General features: G+C 44.3%; 1 protein-coding gene and 1 long non-coding RNA gene across 2 annotated transcripts; both read left to right on the top strand.

Moving 5' to 3' along the window:
- Positions 1–435: 435 nt before the first annotated feature.
- On the top strand, positions 436–5,378 carry LOC128420907 (uncharacterized). Its single transcript, XR_008332168.1, has 3 exons — positions 436–609; positions 1,327–1,499; positions 5,137–5,378. It is a non-coding gene; the product is annotated as an uncharacterized LOC128420907 (long non-coding RNA).
- Positions 5,379–9,271: 3,893 nt separating this feature from the next.
- SPP1 (secreted phosphoprotein 1) lies at positions 9,272–16,595 on the top strand. The gene is made up of 6 exons (XM_053404114.1): positions 9,272–9,366; positions 9,476–9,520; positions 10,495–10,620; positions 11,990–12,034; positions 13,111–13,371; positions 15,443–16,595. Exons 1-6 carry the CDS (start codon positions 9,310–9,312, stop codon positions 15,977–15,979), a joined length of 1,071 nt encoding a protein of 356 aa, XP_053260089.1. The 5' UTR covers positions 9,272–9,309; the 3' UTR covers positions 15,980–16,595.
- The last annotated feature ends 3,988 nt before the right edge of the window (positions 16,596–20,583 follow it).

Here is a 20,583-nt window from a genome sequence, read left to right as displayed (position 1 = left end):
CAACAAGATGGTAGTAAGAAACCCTTCAGCAGAACCTGAGCACAACAGCACTCTCCCCTCCTGTGACTTCCAGCAACTGTGTCAGGAGTCCAGGTTCCCAGCTTGATAATGCAGTGAGTGTAGGTAATTAAAAAGGAGAATTTATTGCAAAAACAAACAGCTAGCTCCAGATGGTTCTAATGCAGCCGCCGGCATTATCACTCAAGATGACCCTTCTGAAGACTTCTTCCAGGTTCTACAGAATATATTGAACTGTCTCCCCTTGGGTCTCTTGTTCTGCTTCCTATCTAAGCAGCCTCCCATTCACCAACTCTTCGTACTTATTGGATTAGCTCCAGCCTCTTCCTGCTCTGACAGACTGTCTCCGTGTCTGCTCATGCCTGTTTGAGCTTCCTGAGAGCTTTGGCTGTGTTCCAGCCCGCTCTCAGTTGTTCCCTTGGCAACTGGCATTCCAATCTCTGGAGGAGTCACCATTGACTGCTGTGTTCTTTCCTCAGCCTGTGTCAAATGTAAGTCTCTGACCTGCCGCAGGCTGCAAAGTTCCACTAGGAGCTGGCTCATTCCTGATAAATTGATATCCAGAGCATTACCGCCTCACCTACCATGGAGGTATAGCATAGCCATTGTGGTGCATGCTCTAGTATCTCCCGCTTGGACTACTGCAATGTGATCTACCTGGGGCTGCCTTTCCAGGTGACCCAGAAACTACAACTAATCCAGAATGTGGAAGCTGGCCTCGGCCTAGTATACCCGAAGGAGCGTCTCCACCCCCATTGTTCAGCCTGGACACCGAGGTCCAGCACCAAGGGCCTTCTGGTGGTTCCCTCACTGCGAGAAGTGAGGTTACAGGGAACCAGGCAGAGGGCCTTCTCGGTAGTGGCTCTCGCCCTGTGGAACACCCTCCCATCAGATGTCAAAGAAATAAACAACTATCTGACTTTTAGAAGACATCTGAAGGCAGCCCTGTTTAGGGAAGTTTTTAATGACTGATATTTTATTGCTTTATTAATAATAATGATGATATTCTGTTGGGAGCCACCCAGAGTTGCTGGGGAAACTCAGCCAGATGGGTGGGGTATGAATGAATGAATGAATGAATGAATGAATGAATGAATGTGGCACCATATTACAATTTCAATGAGGGGTGTTTGGGGAGTGAATTAAAATTGCCATACAAAATTTTATGGGCTGGAGCCAGAAGTAGTCATGATTAAACCCATGGTTTTGTTAATCCTTTTTTGTAAAATGGTGTGTGTGTTTTCTGCGCTAGTATACCATAAATGTTGAAAGCTATTTCCTGTGTTTTGTCTCTTTGTCACACTGTAGCATGACCAGGGCTGGCACACCCATGAGGCAAGGTGAGTCAACCACCTCAGGTGCCAGGATCCACAGGGGGCAGCATATTCGGCATCCAAGAAATATATTACCTGCCACTGCTGCCGGGACCAATTATGTAGGTGACCAGCTGAGGAACCAGGTTTGAGAGGGTTACGTTTATGGTTAGTACCTTCTCAATTATCCATTCAGTGGAGTTCATACACTTCTTCTTCACTTGTAAAGTGCCTCCCTGGCCAGCATTTTGTTGGTTGTTGTTATTTGCAGGAACTTTTACAATATTTCATACAGCAGGGATAAATCATGCATTTGTAAATTGAGCATCAGCATTATCAAGTAGGCTGCATAGTACAAAAGCTATTTAAAAATGAGCTATCTAATCAAAAGTTGAACAAATGCAAGTAAAGTCGCTTCTCATTCAGATGTTAGCAATGCATATTTAGCCCTTTTCCATTTCAAACCTTCATTAATACACATACGTTTTTCATTCCTATGTGAATTAGATCTCTTTCACTTAACAGGTTTAGGGATGGGGAGTGGCTTGGGAAGAGACCTGAGGGCCAGGGAGAGAGGCTTGGAGGGCCACATTTGGGCCCCCAGGCCTGAGGCTCCCCACCTTTGTCCACGGTGTTCTGGATTATATGCCCCTGAAGAACTTCATCTTTAACATTTGCTGGTCGATGAAGAAATTTTAAACCCCATTTCAAGAAGGTAGTCAAATCCCAATGCTATAGCTGACAATCCTGACTCAGCAATCTGATGGACTGAGACTTGTTTCTGTAACAGGGATCCTTGGCTCTGCTTCTTTCCCAGCATGCCTTGCAGGCCACATTATCTCCATCCTGTTCTATGTGCAGTTACAGGAGACCAGAGAACGGTCCCTTCCTACCTGAGAACAGTCTGTTCTCGTCTGTCCTCCTTAAAGTGAAAGTGAGAACATGTAATTCAATTGATAAACATGTTTCTTATTCCAGGCTTTCAATATTATTATTATTATTAGATGGGCCATTTGGGTGAGAGGATTTTAAAGGCTGCTTCTCTTTCTCATCTATCCACCCACTCACCCGCCCCCAAAAAATCTCCATCACCTCCCCACTGCCAGCTAGATAGATTGCCAGCAATAGTGAAGATACATTTGGGTTCTTCGTTTGCTTTTCACGTAAACTTCTATTTACTCCACACAGCCTGCTTTGCTTTGGAAAGCTGTGACCACAGAGACCTTATTTACATGTTGGCTGCCAAGTGGCATTTGAAACCCAAATTTTCATTTTCATTTCAAACTGGACTTTATTTTCGTTGCTTTCCTAGAAACTCAGCGACCACGTGTCTTTCAAATCCACCGATGTCTTCCCAACCCTGATTTTGAAGAAACTGGTTCTTCTGCCCAAACACATGTTCCCAACCCCCTCCCCCCCTCTTATTTTATCTTGTTTATGTCTGCCTAAACAAGGTAACCTCAACAAGAGGGTGGGGGAACTGTTGCAAAAGCAGGGCCATCAATAAGAGCCCTCTGGTGGCTAGCTAGTCACTCTGCAGCTTCAAAATAAGGTACCAATGAAATAAATGTCAAGAGGTCATGAAGAATCTTCGGACTGCATGACACCTTAACCTAAAGTCTGTTGGTTGCATTGTAAATGGCACTGATGCACTGCAGCAGTTTGCCACCATTGTGCCTTATGCCATTTCTTTTTTCTCACTCTTCACTAGAGGCGGGTGGACAAATTCAATTAAATGCACATTTAAGGAGGAACCCACAAAATTCGCACTTTCGAAAACAAAACGCAAAACAAAACGCAGCCACAGCATGAAATTCACACATCTCTGAATTTTGCAATGCAGCTCTCCAGCTGAATAATGGGTACAGAAATGCAATATAACTGGAGTAAAGTGTATATAGGAATGCACTGATGCACTGATGCAAAAAAGCATGACATTCAGATATTTTGCTTTGCAAAAAAAATGTGTTTATGTACAAAATTCAATGTATTCGCCGCCTTCTTCTTCTTCTTCTTCTTCTTCTTCTTCTTTTTCTTCTTCTTCTTCTTCACATTTCATGACCATGATATATATGAGGTGGTATATAAACTTTGCCACCTCTTCAAGCAGCTGCAGTAGCCTCCCTATTAGTTTAGTAAAGTTTATATATTGCTTGATAAAAAGAAGGATTTGCGCATCAAGGCCCCATGACACCCTGTTCCCTAAGGTGTGACTAACTAGACAACACACAGCATATTGGTTTTCGGGATCAAATAAGGCCACAACGTTATTGGTTACGGATGTGGGGTTTGGCCATAGGCATTGGGGTAAGCAACAGCGCATGTCACTCCTGCCCATCCACTGGGAATGTTTCTAAGGGCGAAGACAGCGGGGGAGGGGGCACCCTATGACCTACGTCAAATTGGGACATTCCCAAAGTGGTCCGCATTCGAGGAGTGGTGTGGCCCTAGCCCCCGCCTGGGCATCGGACAGGAGCCATTCCTCCCAGAGCCTTTTAAGAGGATACCCTTACCCAGTGAGAGCCAGTGTGGTGTAGTGGTTAAGAGCGGTAGACTCATAATCTGGTGAACCAGGTTTGCATCTCCACTCCTCCACATGCAGCTGCTGGGTGACCTTGGGCTAGTCACACTTCTTTGAAGTCTTTCAGCCCCACTCACCTCACAGTTTGTTGTGGGGGAGGAAGGGAAAGGAGAATGTTAGCCACTTTGAGACTCCTTAGGGTTGTGATAAAGTGGGATATCAAATCCAAACTCTTCTTCTTCTATGGAGGTGTAGGCTACAGCCTCCCCTCCAACCAAGACTTACCCAATGCCTATCCGCCTTACAAAGTTGTGACAATTGCTATGAGGTAGGCGAAAGCCCAAATGGTGGTGCCAATTAGCCAAGTGGGGGAAATTCCTGCCCGGCCCCTGAAAATTAGGCTACTGGCATTGTCCACAACAGGATTGTACCATCCGTGAAAAACCCTAATCTGAGGGAGAGAGGGTGGGAGAACCAGCAAAGCGAGACAGAAAGACCCTGCAGGCCAGGCATTTAAACTCCTGGACATGGTGCCAAGGGCCGCAATTTGTCAGATGGTCCCGCGCCCAGTGGAACGCCCGCTAAGTACTGTCGCCATTGGCCCATTTGGCAGCAGGAAGACAATCTGGCCTGTGATCGGCTGGTTTACTAGGGAAGCCCAGGGCCTTCCCACAAAGCTGCCTTTTCCAAGTGATGGATCACTAGTAGTTACATAAAGTTATGGGTCCCAAAGGAAGAACAGGAAGAATGAGGACCAGTTGAATGTATATGAGCATTCTGGCAGATGAGGAAAGAAGGATCAAGAATTTGGTTCGGCCACCCTTATAAGCCAGTACTGGTGACAGAGGTCAACCACATTGTAGGACAGGAGGCAAATATTGCAAAAGCTGGCGTTTCGCTTTCTTTCTTCCCCTTTCCAAGCTCCCTAAATATAAAATCTATAAGAATTTGTTTCCATACAGATTAATTCTGAACTGCCTCGTCATTTATGTTTCAGAGATGCTATTCGCACCCCACTGTTCCCTGTGGTTTGTGTGCAGCGCATATTCCCCCCACCCTCAGCTTCTAATGATTTGTTTTGAGATGAAGACGTTCCTTATCCATGGGAAAAAAACCTACATCCCAATTTTATTTCTCCTTCCGACAAATGCCATGAAAAGTTCTTTGACCCTAAAGCCCTCTGGCTCAGGATTGAATGCTGGGCGTTGATCTGAAATGCCTGTTAATGGGATTGTACATAAGTAATGCTTTAACCATAGAGTAGTTTCTTGTTTGCTTTGAAAGCCACAAACCCCAGAAGGAAATGTAGGAGAACGGTGGGAGGACAGTGACAAGAAACCTCATGACCTCATCCTTTCCGCCTCGTGGGGATTGGTCGGCTCGTGTCTGGGAGAAGAGTTTAAATTCCAGAGGTCTGCAGACGGAAAAGCAGCACAACAGGAGAAGGACGATCACGCACCATCTGAGTGAATGATCAGAGGATTGCCTTGAGCTTCTCTCTACAAACCAGCAGACCTCTGCCTCAGACTACAACCAAGGTACCTGAGCCTTTTCCCTTTGCTTTACCTATTTTATTCAGTCTTCTTATATTTCCAGAAAGCTGAAAGCAGTGCAGCATTACTTGATGGAGGCTTTAAACTCCTCCAGCTTCAGGGGCAGAGAAAGAAAGACTTTTAGTGCACAGCTTTAAAAATAATTTACAACGCCTCTTTTGCCTGAACTAGGGAGAATGTTTAGGGATTCGGGGAGGAAGCGGTTTATGAGAGAGAGTATAGCTGAATAGAACCTGCCACTTAAAAACACAGATTTGTGAGTTGTACCCTTGCCAGCTCCCAATGCCACACGCTTTTGGCACAAGATGTAGTTTTCATTCCAGCATCCCTGATGCTAAATTTATAATATTTGAAGTCTAGGGGTTTACACGCAGATAGCCAGTGTGGGTCAAAGTTTAGAGTGCTGGACTAGGACTGTGCAGGATTCGAATCCTCACTCAACCCATGAAGTTCAATGGGTGACTTAGGACCAGTCACTGTTTGTTAGCCTAACCTACCTCACAGGGTTGTTGTGAGAATAACACGGGGGAAGAGGAGGATGAAAATATAACGAATAAGCTTGTCAGAAATTCAGATTCTGTGCATGGAAACTAGGGCTGGCAGCCAGCTGCTTTATGTTGGAGGGCGGGGTGGTCCTATGCCTTTAACAGCCACCTAATGCACAGAAATAAGAGCTGAATATTCAGCCTACCATGCAGCTGTTAAAAGACAGAAGAGCCCTGTCAAGGAAAAACAATTGGCAACCATATCTAACAATCTGTTTCCTTAGTCCCATATATGCAAGTGCAGGATGTGATTACTTGGTAGTGGGGAAAATCACTCTGTATATGCTCTGTTATTATTTCACATGTATTGGGATCAGAGGCCTGGTGGGTCTGGGCTTGACTTTGTCCAAGGAGGTTCTTTAACTTCTTGTACCATCAACTCACATGCAATTTCTAGTTAATTATCACTGTGCACCTAGCTAAAAGCCATCATATTACTCTTGCATTTAATCTCTGAAAAAGCACTCCTGCTTTGCTCTGCAAGGGTTTTGCTCAAATACATTTTGGTGCAATGTTCTCCCATCGATTTTCTCTCTTAGCACAAGTGCTCATTAACCTTGTGAGAGGAAGGGCAATGCATAGTAAAGTGTGCCAGCTTTCCCATCAGCCTGGTTGCTAATACCTAGCCTTCCGTCGTGATTCATCAATTTCTGATGTCCCCTGAGCCCTGATTCATCAGTTTTCCCCCCTGCAGTGCCACACTGAGCAATGCGATCCTTCCTGGTTTGGAAATTTCAGCTTGTTCTTTCCAAATGCCTTTGAAGGAAGGATCAATTACAAAACCAACTTAGAATTAAAGTTCTGCTTCAGGTTCCTATTCATATGAATGTGCAGCAAGGTCAGAGAAAGAGAGAAATTCTGTTGGCTGATGAGTTGGGACCCCCCATGGAAATTCTCTCTTCTAGAATTTTCCCTTTGGCTACAAGGCAGTGTTTTCCTCTTACATTTTTATCCTCCAACAATACTACGGTGCTCTGATGTCTGTGGAAATTTATAGAATTGATGTATTAATCTGCATGGAGCGAAAATCAGTAAATTCTATTGGACTGTAATATTCTCAAGCAAGACAGAGGTTTTTAAAATAAAATAGTGTATGTCCTTTTGCAGTCTGTAAGCTTTAAATCTCACAGAGTGCCTTGAAGGCTACTCTGGAATAAGTTAACTGAGAATTAGAATCATAGACTCACAGAATTGTAGAGTTGGAAGAGACCACAAGGATCATCTATTCCAACCCACTGCAATCTAGGAATATTTTGCCCAACATGGGGCTTGAACCCACAACTCTGAGATTAAGAGTCTCATACTCTACTGACTGAGCTATGCTGAGGATGGTAGATCCATAGAAGCGGAAGTTACCAAGATTTAATCCCACATCTGACACCATTCAATAGCTTTATGCAATCCAAACTGCAGTGTTCCACAGTTGCAAACAGTATTGAAAGGTTCTTCCAAAACAGCTCTTGATGCCTCGGGCAAATGAGTCCAGCCACATGTAAAAGGCAGGGTAGCAGAAGATGTAGTAACAAGACAAATCTTTGTCAATATTGTGCTTGCTCTTGGTGCTTATTTCATTCATCAACTCCGGCTGCAATACTAAGCACAGATACTAGGGAGTAAATTCCACTGAATTTGAGTTCTGAGTATACGAATATAGGATCGCCCTGTTGGTTATTCTATTATTTGTGAGCACTGTCAACTCCTTGGTAGAATCTCAAAAAATTACCCTTTGTCAGGCAAATTTGCTAGATCTCAGAACCAGAAAGTGGGGGTTTGTTCCCTTTTCTCTAACAATTGACTCCAAGAAACATTCCAAAAGCATCTATGAAGTAAGTTTTGCAGTCTCCAGGGATGTTTGGTTTTTGGTTTGCACAGCTTGGCAAAGACGCCCTTCCTAAGTAGTCCCTCTCCTCTGCATCACTGTTGCTCCTGCCCATTTGTTTAGTCCTGCCCCTTTGGACCCATTCTACATAACTGCCCAGAGGGACAGAGGAAGGATGCTCCATGACTTTGCTCTCATCTCATGGCCCTCGCTTATAGACAGTACAAGTAAACTGGTAGCAACAGCAAGAAGAAGTAGGGTCAGGAAGTTCTATGGCACTCTTCTGCAACCTGGTGCCCTCCAGATGTTTTGGACTACAAATCCCATCATCCCAGGCCATTGGACATGCTGGCAGGGGCTGATGGAAAGTGTAGTCCAAACGTTCTGGAGGCCCTCTGGTTAAGGAAGGTTGCGCTAGGGGTTGCTGGAGGGGCCTCTGCTGGGATATGGGCCTCAGCAGATGCCCAGTCATTACAACTCCCAATGTTGACTCGCAGCAATGGGCGTAGCCAGGATTTTTGTGGGGGGGGGCAGGACTTTTGCTTGGGGCGCAGAACCAACGTGATTGGTCCGTTAGTTAAGTATTTCTATTGTTTTACTTGATCTAGGGAGCAAGCCTTGCCCAAGCCCATGTTTGCAGCACCACATATACAGTAGATAGAGATTTTTCCCACTGCAGTCATGGCCTGGGATCAGACCATATCAAGAGCATCTTATCTGCAGAGGTCATATGTTAAGTTCTTTCATCTCTCAGCCCAAACAAAGTGCTGAATTGAGAAGTCACTCTAATTCCCTTTTGTCTGATGTTGGGCGGCAGAAGTTCTCTTCTGTTGCTTGGATTAGCTTTGTCAAGTGATAGCATAAATACATACGGCATAACCAATGGGAACTGATTCTGATTTGATACGGTATTTTCCTGGAATAATATTTGGAGGGGAAATATTGTATCGGGGTGCAAAACCTAGAAGAAAGTTATACAGGCAGAATGCTAGCCTCTTTGTTTATATAGCTTTCTGTGGATATATATATATATATATATATATTCTTTCCTGAGAAAGGGAAATGTGAAAAAGCTGAGTCACACATGCAAACTTGCAGATGGGGGAGAAATTTAATTCAGTCCACATTTAAAGGTGAATCTACTTGATTCCCACTTTCCAAAACAATATGCAAAGTGAAACACGGAAATCCTTGGAAATCCCCCAGATTTTGCAGTGCAGTTCTCTAGCCAAGTAATGTGTGCAAAGAAAACAAAATGCATATGCTTTCAATAAAGTTTGTAATATATTTTTTAAAAGATGCATATTAAAATAATATACAAATACATGAGCAAAAATATAGATAACGGGGAAATGTGTTTTGTAAAAATGAGTATATTGGGCAGAATTGTATGTTAGGCAAACATTCTATCTCCCTCTTGAAGTCTGAGATGGTACTATCCAAGCAGACTTATACCCCTGTGTACTATTTCTGTACATTTGGACTGGTCCTAAGAGCGAAGTGTTTGTTTTGTTTTTGAACAGTCAACTGCAAATCCATCATGATGAAGATCGCTGTGCTGTGCATGTGCCTCTTCGCCATCGCCTTGGCAGCTCCAGTAAGTACAATACAAATACAACAAATAAGCCATGAGAAGCACGTATTTCTGTTATGCAGAATAAGTGAATCGATACTGACCCTCTATTCCCCCGCATTTCTTTTCAAAGGTTGGCAAACACCATGATGATTCAAAGAGTTCTGAAGATTATCATGTAAGTTATTTCCCTCCATCCTTTTAGCAGTCCATTCATTTTACTGTTGGATTTATTATATCACAGCTCGGGATTAATTCCACGATTCTGAGATCCACACACCTATTACATAAGGCTGAGTCTCTTTTTCATGAATTCATGTGCCCCCTTTGAGAAAACAAGCAAAAACAATGACCTGCTTCCAAGTGGAGCATTTTCCATCCCCTCAGCTGCTGTCCCACCCTCTCTTCCTGGGGACTAAGCCCCACTGAACACAGTGAGAATTACTTCTGTTCTGAGTAAAGATGCAGAAGATAGAACAGTTAGTCACTTTTGTTGACTTTCCCGCATCTTCCTCAGAGCCTTAGGCTGCGTTCATACCATATACAGTGGTACCTCGGGTTACATACACTTCAGGTTACGTACGCTTCAGGTTACAGACTCCGCTAACCCAGAAATAGTACCTCAGGTTAAGAACTTTACCTCAGGATGAGAACAGAAATCGTGCTCCTGCGGCGCGGTGGAGGCCCCATTAGCTAAAGTGGTGCTTCAGGTTAAGAACAGTTTCAGGTTAAGAACAGACCTCCGGAACGAATTAAGTACTTAACCTGAGATACCACTGTATTTAAAGCACCCCCAAAGGATCCTGGGAAGTGTAGTTTGTTAAGGATGCTGAGCATTGTACCTTTGTGAGGGGAAACCACAGTTCGGGGAGAGGAAGTGCTTTCAATGTATGCCGTATACAAGTTGAGGTAATCAGAACTGCGCACAGCCTTGATATGGCCAATACTGATTTCAAGGTGGCATTAGCTGACATATTTTCAATTATCCCTAACACTTCTGCAGTAGGATCTGAATTCTGCTAACTATTCCACCTTGTTCTCGCAGTTCTGGGGTGGGTATCCATTGACAAGAGCCTGGTTCCCCTTCTGTGTTAGCCAAGCTCTGCGATGTTGCACGTTGAATGCCAACATTGGTTTTTTGTATTGTTAAAGATTGCCAAGCATCATCATAAACACCACGCTCACGGGCATCACCACCATCACTCTCGTAGCCAGGAGCACAGCCAGGAGCATGTGAACAGCCACGAGTCTCAAGAGCATCAGGAGTCCTCCCAGCCGGTACGAAGCCTTTCTTCTCCATCAAGTTAAAGCTATCTCTAAAGAATCAAGATGTGGTTGTACCCAACTAAGTTCCACTCACATTGAAATCAATGGACCAAAATTTGGCCCACCCATTAATTTCAATAGGTCCATTCTGGGTACGACCAACATTTGATATAACCTATACTGTACCAAGTGGGACTGTGGTCTAAACCACAGAGCCTAGGGCTTGCCAATCAGAAGGTCAGTGGTTCGAATCCCTGCTCCTGTTGTTCGGTCCCAGCTCCTGCCCACCTAGCAGGTCAAAAGCACATCAAGTGCAAGTAGATAAATAGGTACCGCTCTGGCGGGAAGGTAAACGGCATTTCCGTGCACTGCTGTGGTTCTCCAGAAGCGGCTTAGTTATGCTGGCCACATGGCCCGGAAGTTGTCTGTGGACAAACACTGGCTCCCTCAGCCTATAGAGCAGGATGAGTGTGCAACCCTAGAGTCGTCCACGACTGGACCTAACAGTCAGGGGTACCTTTACCTTTATACTGTACCGAAATGCCAAGAGGGGACTGTGGGACTGAATCTAGAGCCAGTACTCTTCTATTCATGTAGGTAGGCAACCATTCAGATAATTTGCTCTTGTTCTTGGTCCAAGAAAATTTCAGCAGAGATAATTTTCCACAGACCTGGTTGGATAAAATCCCAATCTAGCTGCAATTCTGTGCATACCTACCTGGAAATAGGTTCAACTGAACTCAGTGGGACTTTATTCCAAGCAAAGATGCATAGGATCAACGTGGAAATCCCACTGGGCGTTAGTCATGACTAACTTTTAGCGCCTCAGACCCCGTATTGGTTCCTAGATTTAATTTTTGGTCACTTTTCTATTCAGTTTGTGTTTCTAGTTTGTCTTTTTTTAAACTTTCCAATTGAATCCAAACCCAAACACCTATCCATCGCTTGACCAGAAAGAGATATAAGGAAATTCCTGCCACCTCCATCCTCTTCTCAACAGAAGCCAACCAGATAGTTCTGGGAAGCCTCCAGGCAGTGCTTAAAGGCAATAGCTCTCCCTCTGTGCTTGTCCTCTGGTATTCTGAGCTTCCCTGCCTCTAAATCCAGAGGCTCCAGTTAGCTGTCAAGGATAAGAGTCCTTTATAGACCTACCCTTCTTGCATTTGTCTAATCTTCTCCTAAAGCTGTCTGAGCCACTGGTCATCACTGCATTGTGTAGCAGCAAATCCCATTAGTCAGTCATGCAATGCGCAGAGACGTTTTGTCTGTCCTAAAACTACTCATTTGACTTTTTTTTAATTCAGTGGGATCATGGTGTTTGTGTGTGTGTGTGTGTGTGTGTGTAAAACAAGCCTTCACAAAATAACTGTTTCATTTCCAGGCCTCTCTGTCTTCCGAAGAAAGCGATGAGATCACTGAGCAACAGGTAAATTTTCCTCCAACCATGTGCATCTTAGGTACGAAACGCCTGTGTCAGTGCTCCCACTAGGATTGTACAACAGGGATGGGGAGCCTATGGCTCTCCCCAGCATTGTTGGACTTCAACCCCTATCAAGCCCCAGCCAGCATGACCAATTGTCAGGGGTGATGGGAGCCACAGTCCAACCAAATTTTGGAAGGCTGCAGGCTCCCCATCCCTGCCATAGAATATTGTTTCATCCATGTGCCTTTCACTTCCGACAGTAGAATATTGTTTCTTACATCCATGTGCCCTTCACTTCCATCCATCGCATATCACTGTTTCCCCCAGTGCAGGAACCATAGGAGGGAGTTTACATGGCCTGGGGCAGAGGGCAGGAACCTGTATATTAGGAAACAGAGATGGAGTTTGTATTAGTGTTGCTAGACAAGGGCTGGAAAAGCCATCTGCAGAGGACACTCAGCAGACAGCATGGGTGCCTAACTAATTCTCCCCTCCACATACCACATGTTGTTGTTTAGTCATTTAGTTGTGTCCGACTCTTCATGACCCCATGGACCAGAGCACGCCAGGCACTCCTGTCTTCTACTGCCTCCCGCAGTTTGGTCAAACTCATGCTGGTAGCTTCGAGAACACTGTCCAACCATCTCGTCCTCTGTCGTCCCCTTCTCTTTGCGCCCTCCATCTTTCCCAACATCAGGGTCTTTTCCAGGGAGTCTTCTCTTCTCATGAGGTGGCCAAAGTATTGGAGCCTCTGCTTCATGATCTGTCCTTCCAGTGAGCACTCAGGGCTGATTTCCTTCAGAATGGATAGGTTTGATCTTCTTGCAGTCCATGGGACTCTCAAGAGTCTCCTCCAGCACCATAATTCAAAAGCATCAATTCTTCGGCGATCAGCCTTCTTTATGGTCCAGCTCTCACTTCCATATATCACTACATACCTCCCAATATTTTCACCTCTTTCCCTCTCCTTAGGCTTTGTGTTTGTGTTGTGCAGTCATCAGGCGCACCCAGGCCTATAAACATGTTTTGAGTGTTACATCTTCATCCTGTAATACTGAGTTGCTTCTCTTTCCTTGCAGACCCTTCTGGTGCCTCAAAGCGAGAGCAAGGAAGATGACGACGACCACAGTGATGTGGACGATGATGACCATGACGATTCAGATGAGTCAGATGAGTCACACGAAAACGGCGTCACAGATTACCCTACCGAGGCTCCCTTTTCCTTGCCTGTCACTCCTGAGGTCTTTACTGGCAGAGGAGACGTACCTTACGGAATCAAGGCAAAAGTTGACCTGGTACATTATGAGGACTCCGTAAAGGCACACAAAAGATCTGGAAAGGTAAATGCTACAGGTGTACTGTAAGTAAAAAGAGCTAGGCAGCTGACCTCTTTAGAAATATATAATCCACCTGCCGTTGTTACGGTTCACACATTTTTGCCAGCGGAATTCTTACTCTATGGCCATCATGGTTTAATTCCCCTGGGGCAGCAATGCTATGGTACGTCTGGGTATTCTTTTCTAGAACCCTAAGCAACTCATTCTCCTTCCATTCATCTTCCCTAACCGCATAAGAGGAAGCAAATGTTCAGTTTTAAAAGTCCATCTGTCTCACAGAAGCTTCTGCGAGCCAGAGATATTCAAAACACTGGATATCTGAAAAGCATCGCTTGTGGTTGCTGTGAGGGTGCCAGTTGAAACAGGAAGCAAGATGTTGCAAAGAAGGCTTGGAAGGAAAAGTAGTAATGATCTTTTAGGAAACTCCCTGCCTAAAATAAAAATAATAAAAATCTGGTGGATAGACTTCACAAAAGTCCTAGCAATCCCAGCAAAGAAAAGCAAAATCTCTGGGATTCCCAGTCTTAAAATTTAGTTAACCGAGACATGTTTGTTTTGTTTGGAAGCATGGAAACTCCAGAAGAAAAAGAATTTTTGCCGGATTCCCCAATAAAGAGTTCAATTAAAAATAAAACGTAAGGTCACTATAAAGTTTTCTGACCTACCTAGCCCTGTTCTATGCCACTATAACTATCTGGGCATAATAAATTTAGGTGTTTTAGTCTGGTGAAGGTAGTTTGGATTGTTGATTGTGTCTATTTATTTATTTTTAAACACGGATTTTATTTTATAATGTAGTTTATTCTTTATTAAGAAGCCACCCTGGGTACTCCAGGGTAGAAGCAACAAACTGAACTGCTAAGAATGTTCTGCTAGAGATTCCTAGGTGTGTGTTCTCCTAAGGATGGGGAGCAATTTGTTCAATTTTCACAGCAGATTTTCTGGTGCAGTTTTGGCACACAAAATGTGCGCATACAATATGTATTATAACCTAAAACCTGCACACAGAAATGCATATATATTTCAAATGAGAGGACTGAAAAGCACATATTTTATCTTCTTAAAAGTGTGGGGAGGGGGGTTACATAAAAAGCACATACAAAAATATGTACAATTTATATGTGGACCTTTCATGCATTCTTTCAAAAAATGAGAACTGAAAGGGACAGACCTTTGCCTGAGCACCAGAGGCACTGATAATTGTATACACGTCATACATCAAATGCATACAGCCCCTTCCACAAAGAATCATGGGAACTTTAGTTTATCCCTCACAGAGCTACCAATATTCTTTGCGACTCAGTCGTGGAGGTGATCGAGATTTATTGTCTTCTGTTAGAGGACAAGGATTCAGAGTTCACACTAAGGGAGGCCAAATGTTGCGTAGCTGCCATAAAACTCAGGGAACAAGCTGTGCAACTACAAAGACTAAGACCTCAGATGCAAACTCTAGATAATATTTTAGAGATTACGACTTAAACCACCTTTCCAACGGCTGCCATATTCGTATTGTTTATTATTATATTTGATTGTTAATCCAAATTTAATTCTATTGTGTTTTATGCTTGTCTAGTATGGTATGTAAAACTCGTCTGGGACTGTAATAAAATTTGTGTGTGTGTGTGTGTATATATGTGTGTGTGTGTGTGTGTGTGTGTGTGTGTGTGTGTGTGTGTGTATATATATAATATTCCTTGCGGAGGGGTGCTTTAAAGGCGTGGTGAGTATGCAGCCAGAAACAGGGTGAAATTAGGCTGCTCTGTCCATTCCTACAGCTTCCTAAAGAAAGAGGATGACTGCCAAACCTGTTTAAGGCTGCACACATACCTGAGAGTAAAGTCCCTGTGAATGTCATGGGGTTTACTTCCAAGTAGGCATAGCATTGTAGCCAATGTTTGTCCTACTCAGAGTCGTCCCATTGAAATTAATAGACATGGCTAACTTGGGTTCGTTCAGTGGGTCTGCTATGAGTAAAACGTAGTTGGAGACGACAGTTGTTCTGTTAGTCAACACTGTAGCTATCCGTCCTGTTTCTGGGTGGCCATTTATTGTCTTCCATTTGTGGGCCTTGCAGTTTGATTCGCGTGATGTTTCGGATGACGTGGACAGCACCCCAGATGTGGAGAGCCGCGAATCCCATTCCGCCAAGTCACATTCTCTCGAAAGCCACGACACAAGCCTTGAAAGTGATGACGCAAGTCACCTGAGAGACAGCCAAGAGGTCCACGATAAAAGCACGGAGAACGACAGCCGCCAGAAACTTGAGAGCGCTGAGGAACCCCATGACGACAGTGACCACGATGACAGCCATGTATCCATGGAAAGCCATGACAGCAGAGAGTATAAGAAGGCCCTCAGTGGGGTACTCCAAGAGGTACATCACGGCCATGATGCTGACAGTGTCAGCAACCAAACTTTCGAAAGCGCTGAGGATCACCACAGTGCTGAGGATCACCGCAGCGCTGAGGACCACCACCACAGCGCTGAGGATCACCACCACAGCACTGAAGATCATGACCTCAGCACTGAAGATCACCACCACAGCACCGAGGATCATCACCACAGCGCTGAGGACCACCACAGCATTGAGGACAATGAGGTCACCCTCTAAGTGGATAAACAGGCAGGCTCCTGTCTCCACACCTATCTAAGAGCACTCCCCAGATTTTTCGCATGTGTGGGTGCAGCTAGGATTGGAGCCCAAATTCATAACAGGTGGCTTTTTCTGGGAATTTTTTTTTAATTTGTTTTGCTGAGTGTGTGAAGGAGAGAAGTGTGAGAAAGGCAATGCAATTTCTACTTGAATGTTTGCTCCCAATTCTATGCATATCACACGTTTGATTTCAGCAATCACAGCAGTTATCGGCAGCAGTATTAACCAGGCAAATGCAGAGCCTGATCCAACACATGTTTACTTGGAAGTAAGTCACACTGATTTTGGTGCATGCTTACTGCTAGGTAAATATGCTGAGGATGTCAACCTTAAATGTGCAGTACTAGCTGTCCTGTCCATTATAGAACTGTAAGCCCTTCTTGCTGCATATTTTTCCTGCTCTGTCTCATAGGGGGTTGTGATGGAGGAGAGAGAGAGAAAGAGAGAGAGAGAGAAATCTAGCTTTACAATCAGAGTGAATGTTGCATCTCATGATACTGTAGTACCAAAGGATTTACTGTTGCAATGTATATTTTGTTGACAATTGTGAATTAAATAAAAAGACAAAACCTTATATGCCTAGGACTCAGCATGTGTTCTTATCATAGGAATACCTTGGTTTTCGAACAGCTTAGTTCTCGAACATTTTGGCTCCCGAACGCCGCAAACCTGGAAGTGACTGTTCTGGTTTGTGAACTATTTTTGGAAGCCAAATGTCCGACGGGGCTTCCACAGCTTCTGATTGGCCGCGCTTTGGTTTCCAAACGTTTTGGAAGTCGAACGGACTTCCGGAACGGATTCCGTTCGACTTCCAAGATATGACTGTATAGGAAGTTGCCTTCTGCCATTGGTTCATCTAGCTCAGTATTGTGTACACTGAGTGTAGATGCTTTCCGGATATCAGACTGAGGTCTCTCCAAGCCCTACCTAGAGATACCAGGGATTGAACCTGAGAACTTCTGCCAGCAAAGCAGACACTCTGTCGCTGAGCTATATGCTAAGAGACCAGTGTGGTCTTCTCACCAGACCTCCTGTGTTGGTTCCATCTTTTAAAATTACTTGCAGAACTCTTCTGTACTGCCAACATTAAGTATGTACAAAAACAAGGTATGATGGGAAAGTATGGTGTGTAAATAGAAACATGGAAAATGCATAAATTAAAGCAAAAAACAGTAACAGATCTTTAGTCCCACACCGTAACAGAAGCTGCATCTACACTGACTTTTTTACCGTTATTAGAAGGATATTAAATATATCTTTCTTAAACATCACAGGGCATACTGTTAAAACAAAAATGTTCCTTACCTGTTTCCTCCGTAACAACGCAGTTTCCCTGGTTGCTCTGCAGCGCCGTCTGGTGTCACATTTTAATAACGTATTATTAATGCTACAGGCAAAACATAGTATGTCCAAATACATTGTGATAACCATTCCTTAACTCTTCCTTAAAGTTATAAACCATGAATGTAGATCCACCCATAGCCTAGTTTTAAAGAAAACACGTTTTGAAATCAACAATTAAATCTCCAAAGACCATTCAGTACACTAATTTCTACTCTAATTGCTTCAGGCAAACAAACATTATTTTCTTACTTTGGCTATGTCATTCATCCAAGGGGGCATACATGCATGGATTTCCATTCTGCCCATCATCATAGCAGCAACAACCCTGTAAGGAAGACAAGAGTGAGCAACAGACCTAAGGTCACCAAGTGAGCTTCTCAGCTGAGCTTGGAAATCAAGAGTCTAAAAAACAACAACAAGGGTCTAAAAGGCTATAGACGAATGGCTAACCTGGCTTGGACAGTTCATATTCAATTTATATACTTCTGATATGAACTAAGCATGGACTCTAGAATGCACATAAACACATGAAGCTTCTGTAACTCTGTTGACCAACTCATTTTGGTATGAGGAAATTGGTTATGGATAAATCATTGGTTTAAAGTAGTGTTTGGCTGAAGTTCACACACATACTTTCACCGGGACATTCATGTAGTTGCGAAAGAGGGGAAATTTCTCCAACTTTCAAGTGGAAGGTGAATTCTTTTAACTTTTGAGAGTGGGGACTTACCACTATCACCATTGCATCGATACCCCACCCTTTATCCAAAAAAGGCTTTCAGAGCAGCTTACAAAGATCAGTATTAAGACGGCCCTCAGGCTTACATTCTAAAAAGGCACAAGGAAAAAAGAAATGGAAGGGAGGAGGACAAGGCAACCTCAGTTGCAAGTTCTTAAGTCACAGTTCTAACAGCCAAGTTAAGAGCAGCAACTCCTCACCAATGTCAGTGGTCATTCTGGGTGTCTTGCCAGTGTGGTGTAGTGGTTAAGAGCGGTAGACTCGTAATCTGGTGAACCGGGTTCGCGTCTCCGCTCCTCCACATGCAGCTGCTGGGTGACCTTGGGCCAGTCACACTTCTTTGAAGTCTCTCAGCCCCACTCACCTCACAGAGTGTTTGTTGTGGGGGAGGAAGGGAAAGGAGAATGTTAGCCGCTTTGAGACTCCTTCGGGTATTGATAAAACGGGATATCAAATCCAAACTCTTCTTCTTCTTCTTTGATAAAGAGTGGTCCCCACTTGAAACGTTCTACCCGCCTCCAGAACAGATCTCAGAGAAGATCCAGGAGCAACATCCAAGCCCAAGAGGACGGGACAGCTCTTCTCTAACACAGTTGACTTGAGGTGGCTTGGAGTGAGCGCAGCACTGCAATTGTCAGCCAGCCTTGTGTCCTGTGCAATGGGGAAATGTCACTTTGCGGCACCATTCCCCTTCGGCTATTGTACAGGGAACAATATGGTGCTGATTGCAGCTCCACAGCAGTTGATACCCACCAAACTAAATGAAATCCACCTTCTCCCTCTCAAAATGCCTCTGCTATTCAGCAGCCCTGTGCCAGCCCTGTAGCCCATGAAATTAAACAAAAATACTCCAGCTAATTGAACTAATTTCAAACCTGGGAATGCAGCAAGCCCCACCTAGTGGGGAAAGCCAGCAATGGGCTTGAAAGTGATATTCTGCGCTGTTGACTTCAAACTTGTATACAGGTGACTCCCCACTTAACGCAGGGGTTATGTTCTGGGCTTGAAATCATGTAAAGTGGGGAGCAGCCTTTAAACGCCCTCTCTGCTGCTTTCTCTTCAATCCATACCAAAAGTACTGTATCCAAAAATATCCACAACTAGACTATCTCTCTCTATATATGGTGTGTGTTGCTTTGTCAGTTTTGTGGTAAAATGCTCCCTGGCCCGTTTTGCAAGTACAATCTGTACTCCTTAAGCTCATCTGAGAGCTAAGCCGAGGGGGGAATGAGTTTGGCAAATCAGTCTCTATATTTAGATACATGTGAGGGAGAGACTTAATATAGATGTGGGAGCTTTTTAAAGATTCCTTTACTTCCCCCTCCCTGCCACTGAGTTAAAAATTAAAGTGCATAAACCCAGATGTTCTTCTGATCAGTTTTCCACCTGCATCAGATGGGGAAATGAGAAGGGACTGTGGCTCAGTGGACAACTTCAGAAGATTGCTTTTCAGGGCTACAGCAGTGGAGGAATTGTTTAAATTCAACCTCTCACCTCCTGTAGGCCTAATAATCATTACACACACCACCCAAACTGATGCTATGTCTTTATTTTTTAAAAACCCTGCACTATAGGAACATTGGTCAGTGCAGTTCAGTGCTGTCTATTCTGACTGGCAGAGAATCTCCAGGATTTCAGATGGGGGTCTGTCCGAGGTCCAGCCCTACCTAGAGTTGATGGGGATTGGACCTAGGACTTTCTGCAGCATGAAAAGCAGATGCTCTACCATGGAGCTATGGACCCTTGCCCTGAGCTAAATGGCCTTCCAAACATTAAAATCAAAGACACTTTTTTTGCCTTCAGCATCTCACCTAGTATGGAACTCTGTCATTATGCCTCGATCTATATTATATTATGGGACGAAGGTAGCGCTGTGGGTTAAACCACAGAGCCTAGGACTTGCCGATCAGAAGGCTGACGGTTCAAACCCCATAGTCATGGTCATCATCATCATCTCACCATCTTTTTATTTGTATACCTTTGACTGGACTTAATCATCCAGGGGTTCTTTACCTTTTACTTTTACCTAGGTATAATAGAGGGACATGGGTGGTGCTGTGGTCTAAACCACAGAGCCTAGGACTTGCCAATCGGAAGGTCGGTGGTTTGAATCCCCACGATGGGGTGAGCTCCAGTTGCTCTGTCCCAGCTCCTGCCAACCTAGCAGTTTGAAAGCACGTCAAAGTGCAAGTAGATAAATAGGTACTGCTCTGGCGGGAAGGTAAACAGCATTTCCGTGCGCTGCTCTGGTTCACCAGAAGCGGCTTGTCATGCTGGCCACATGAGCCAGAAGCTGTATGCCGGCTCCCTCGGCCAGTAAAGCGAGATGAGCGCCACAACCCCAGAGTCGGTCACGACTGGACCTAATGGTCAGGGGTCCCTTTACCTTTATATTATATTAGCACTGCCCAGGAATTTGTAGAAACCAAAAAGCACTTTGTGACTTTTTACACGGATAGTGTAATATCTTAAGAGGCAG

This window comes from Podarcis raffonei, chromosome 9, assembly GCF_027172205.1.
Source record: "Podarcis raffonei isolate rPodRaf1 chromosome 9, rPodRaf1.pri, whole genome shotgun sequence".
NCBI lineage: Eukaryota > Metazoa > Chordata > Lepidosauria > Squamata > Lacertidae > Podarcis > Podarcis raffonei.
Note: the sequence above shows the minus strand (reverse complement) of the source record. Positions and strands in the feature narration are given on the sequence as shown.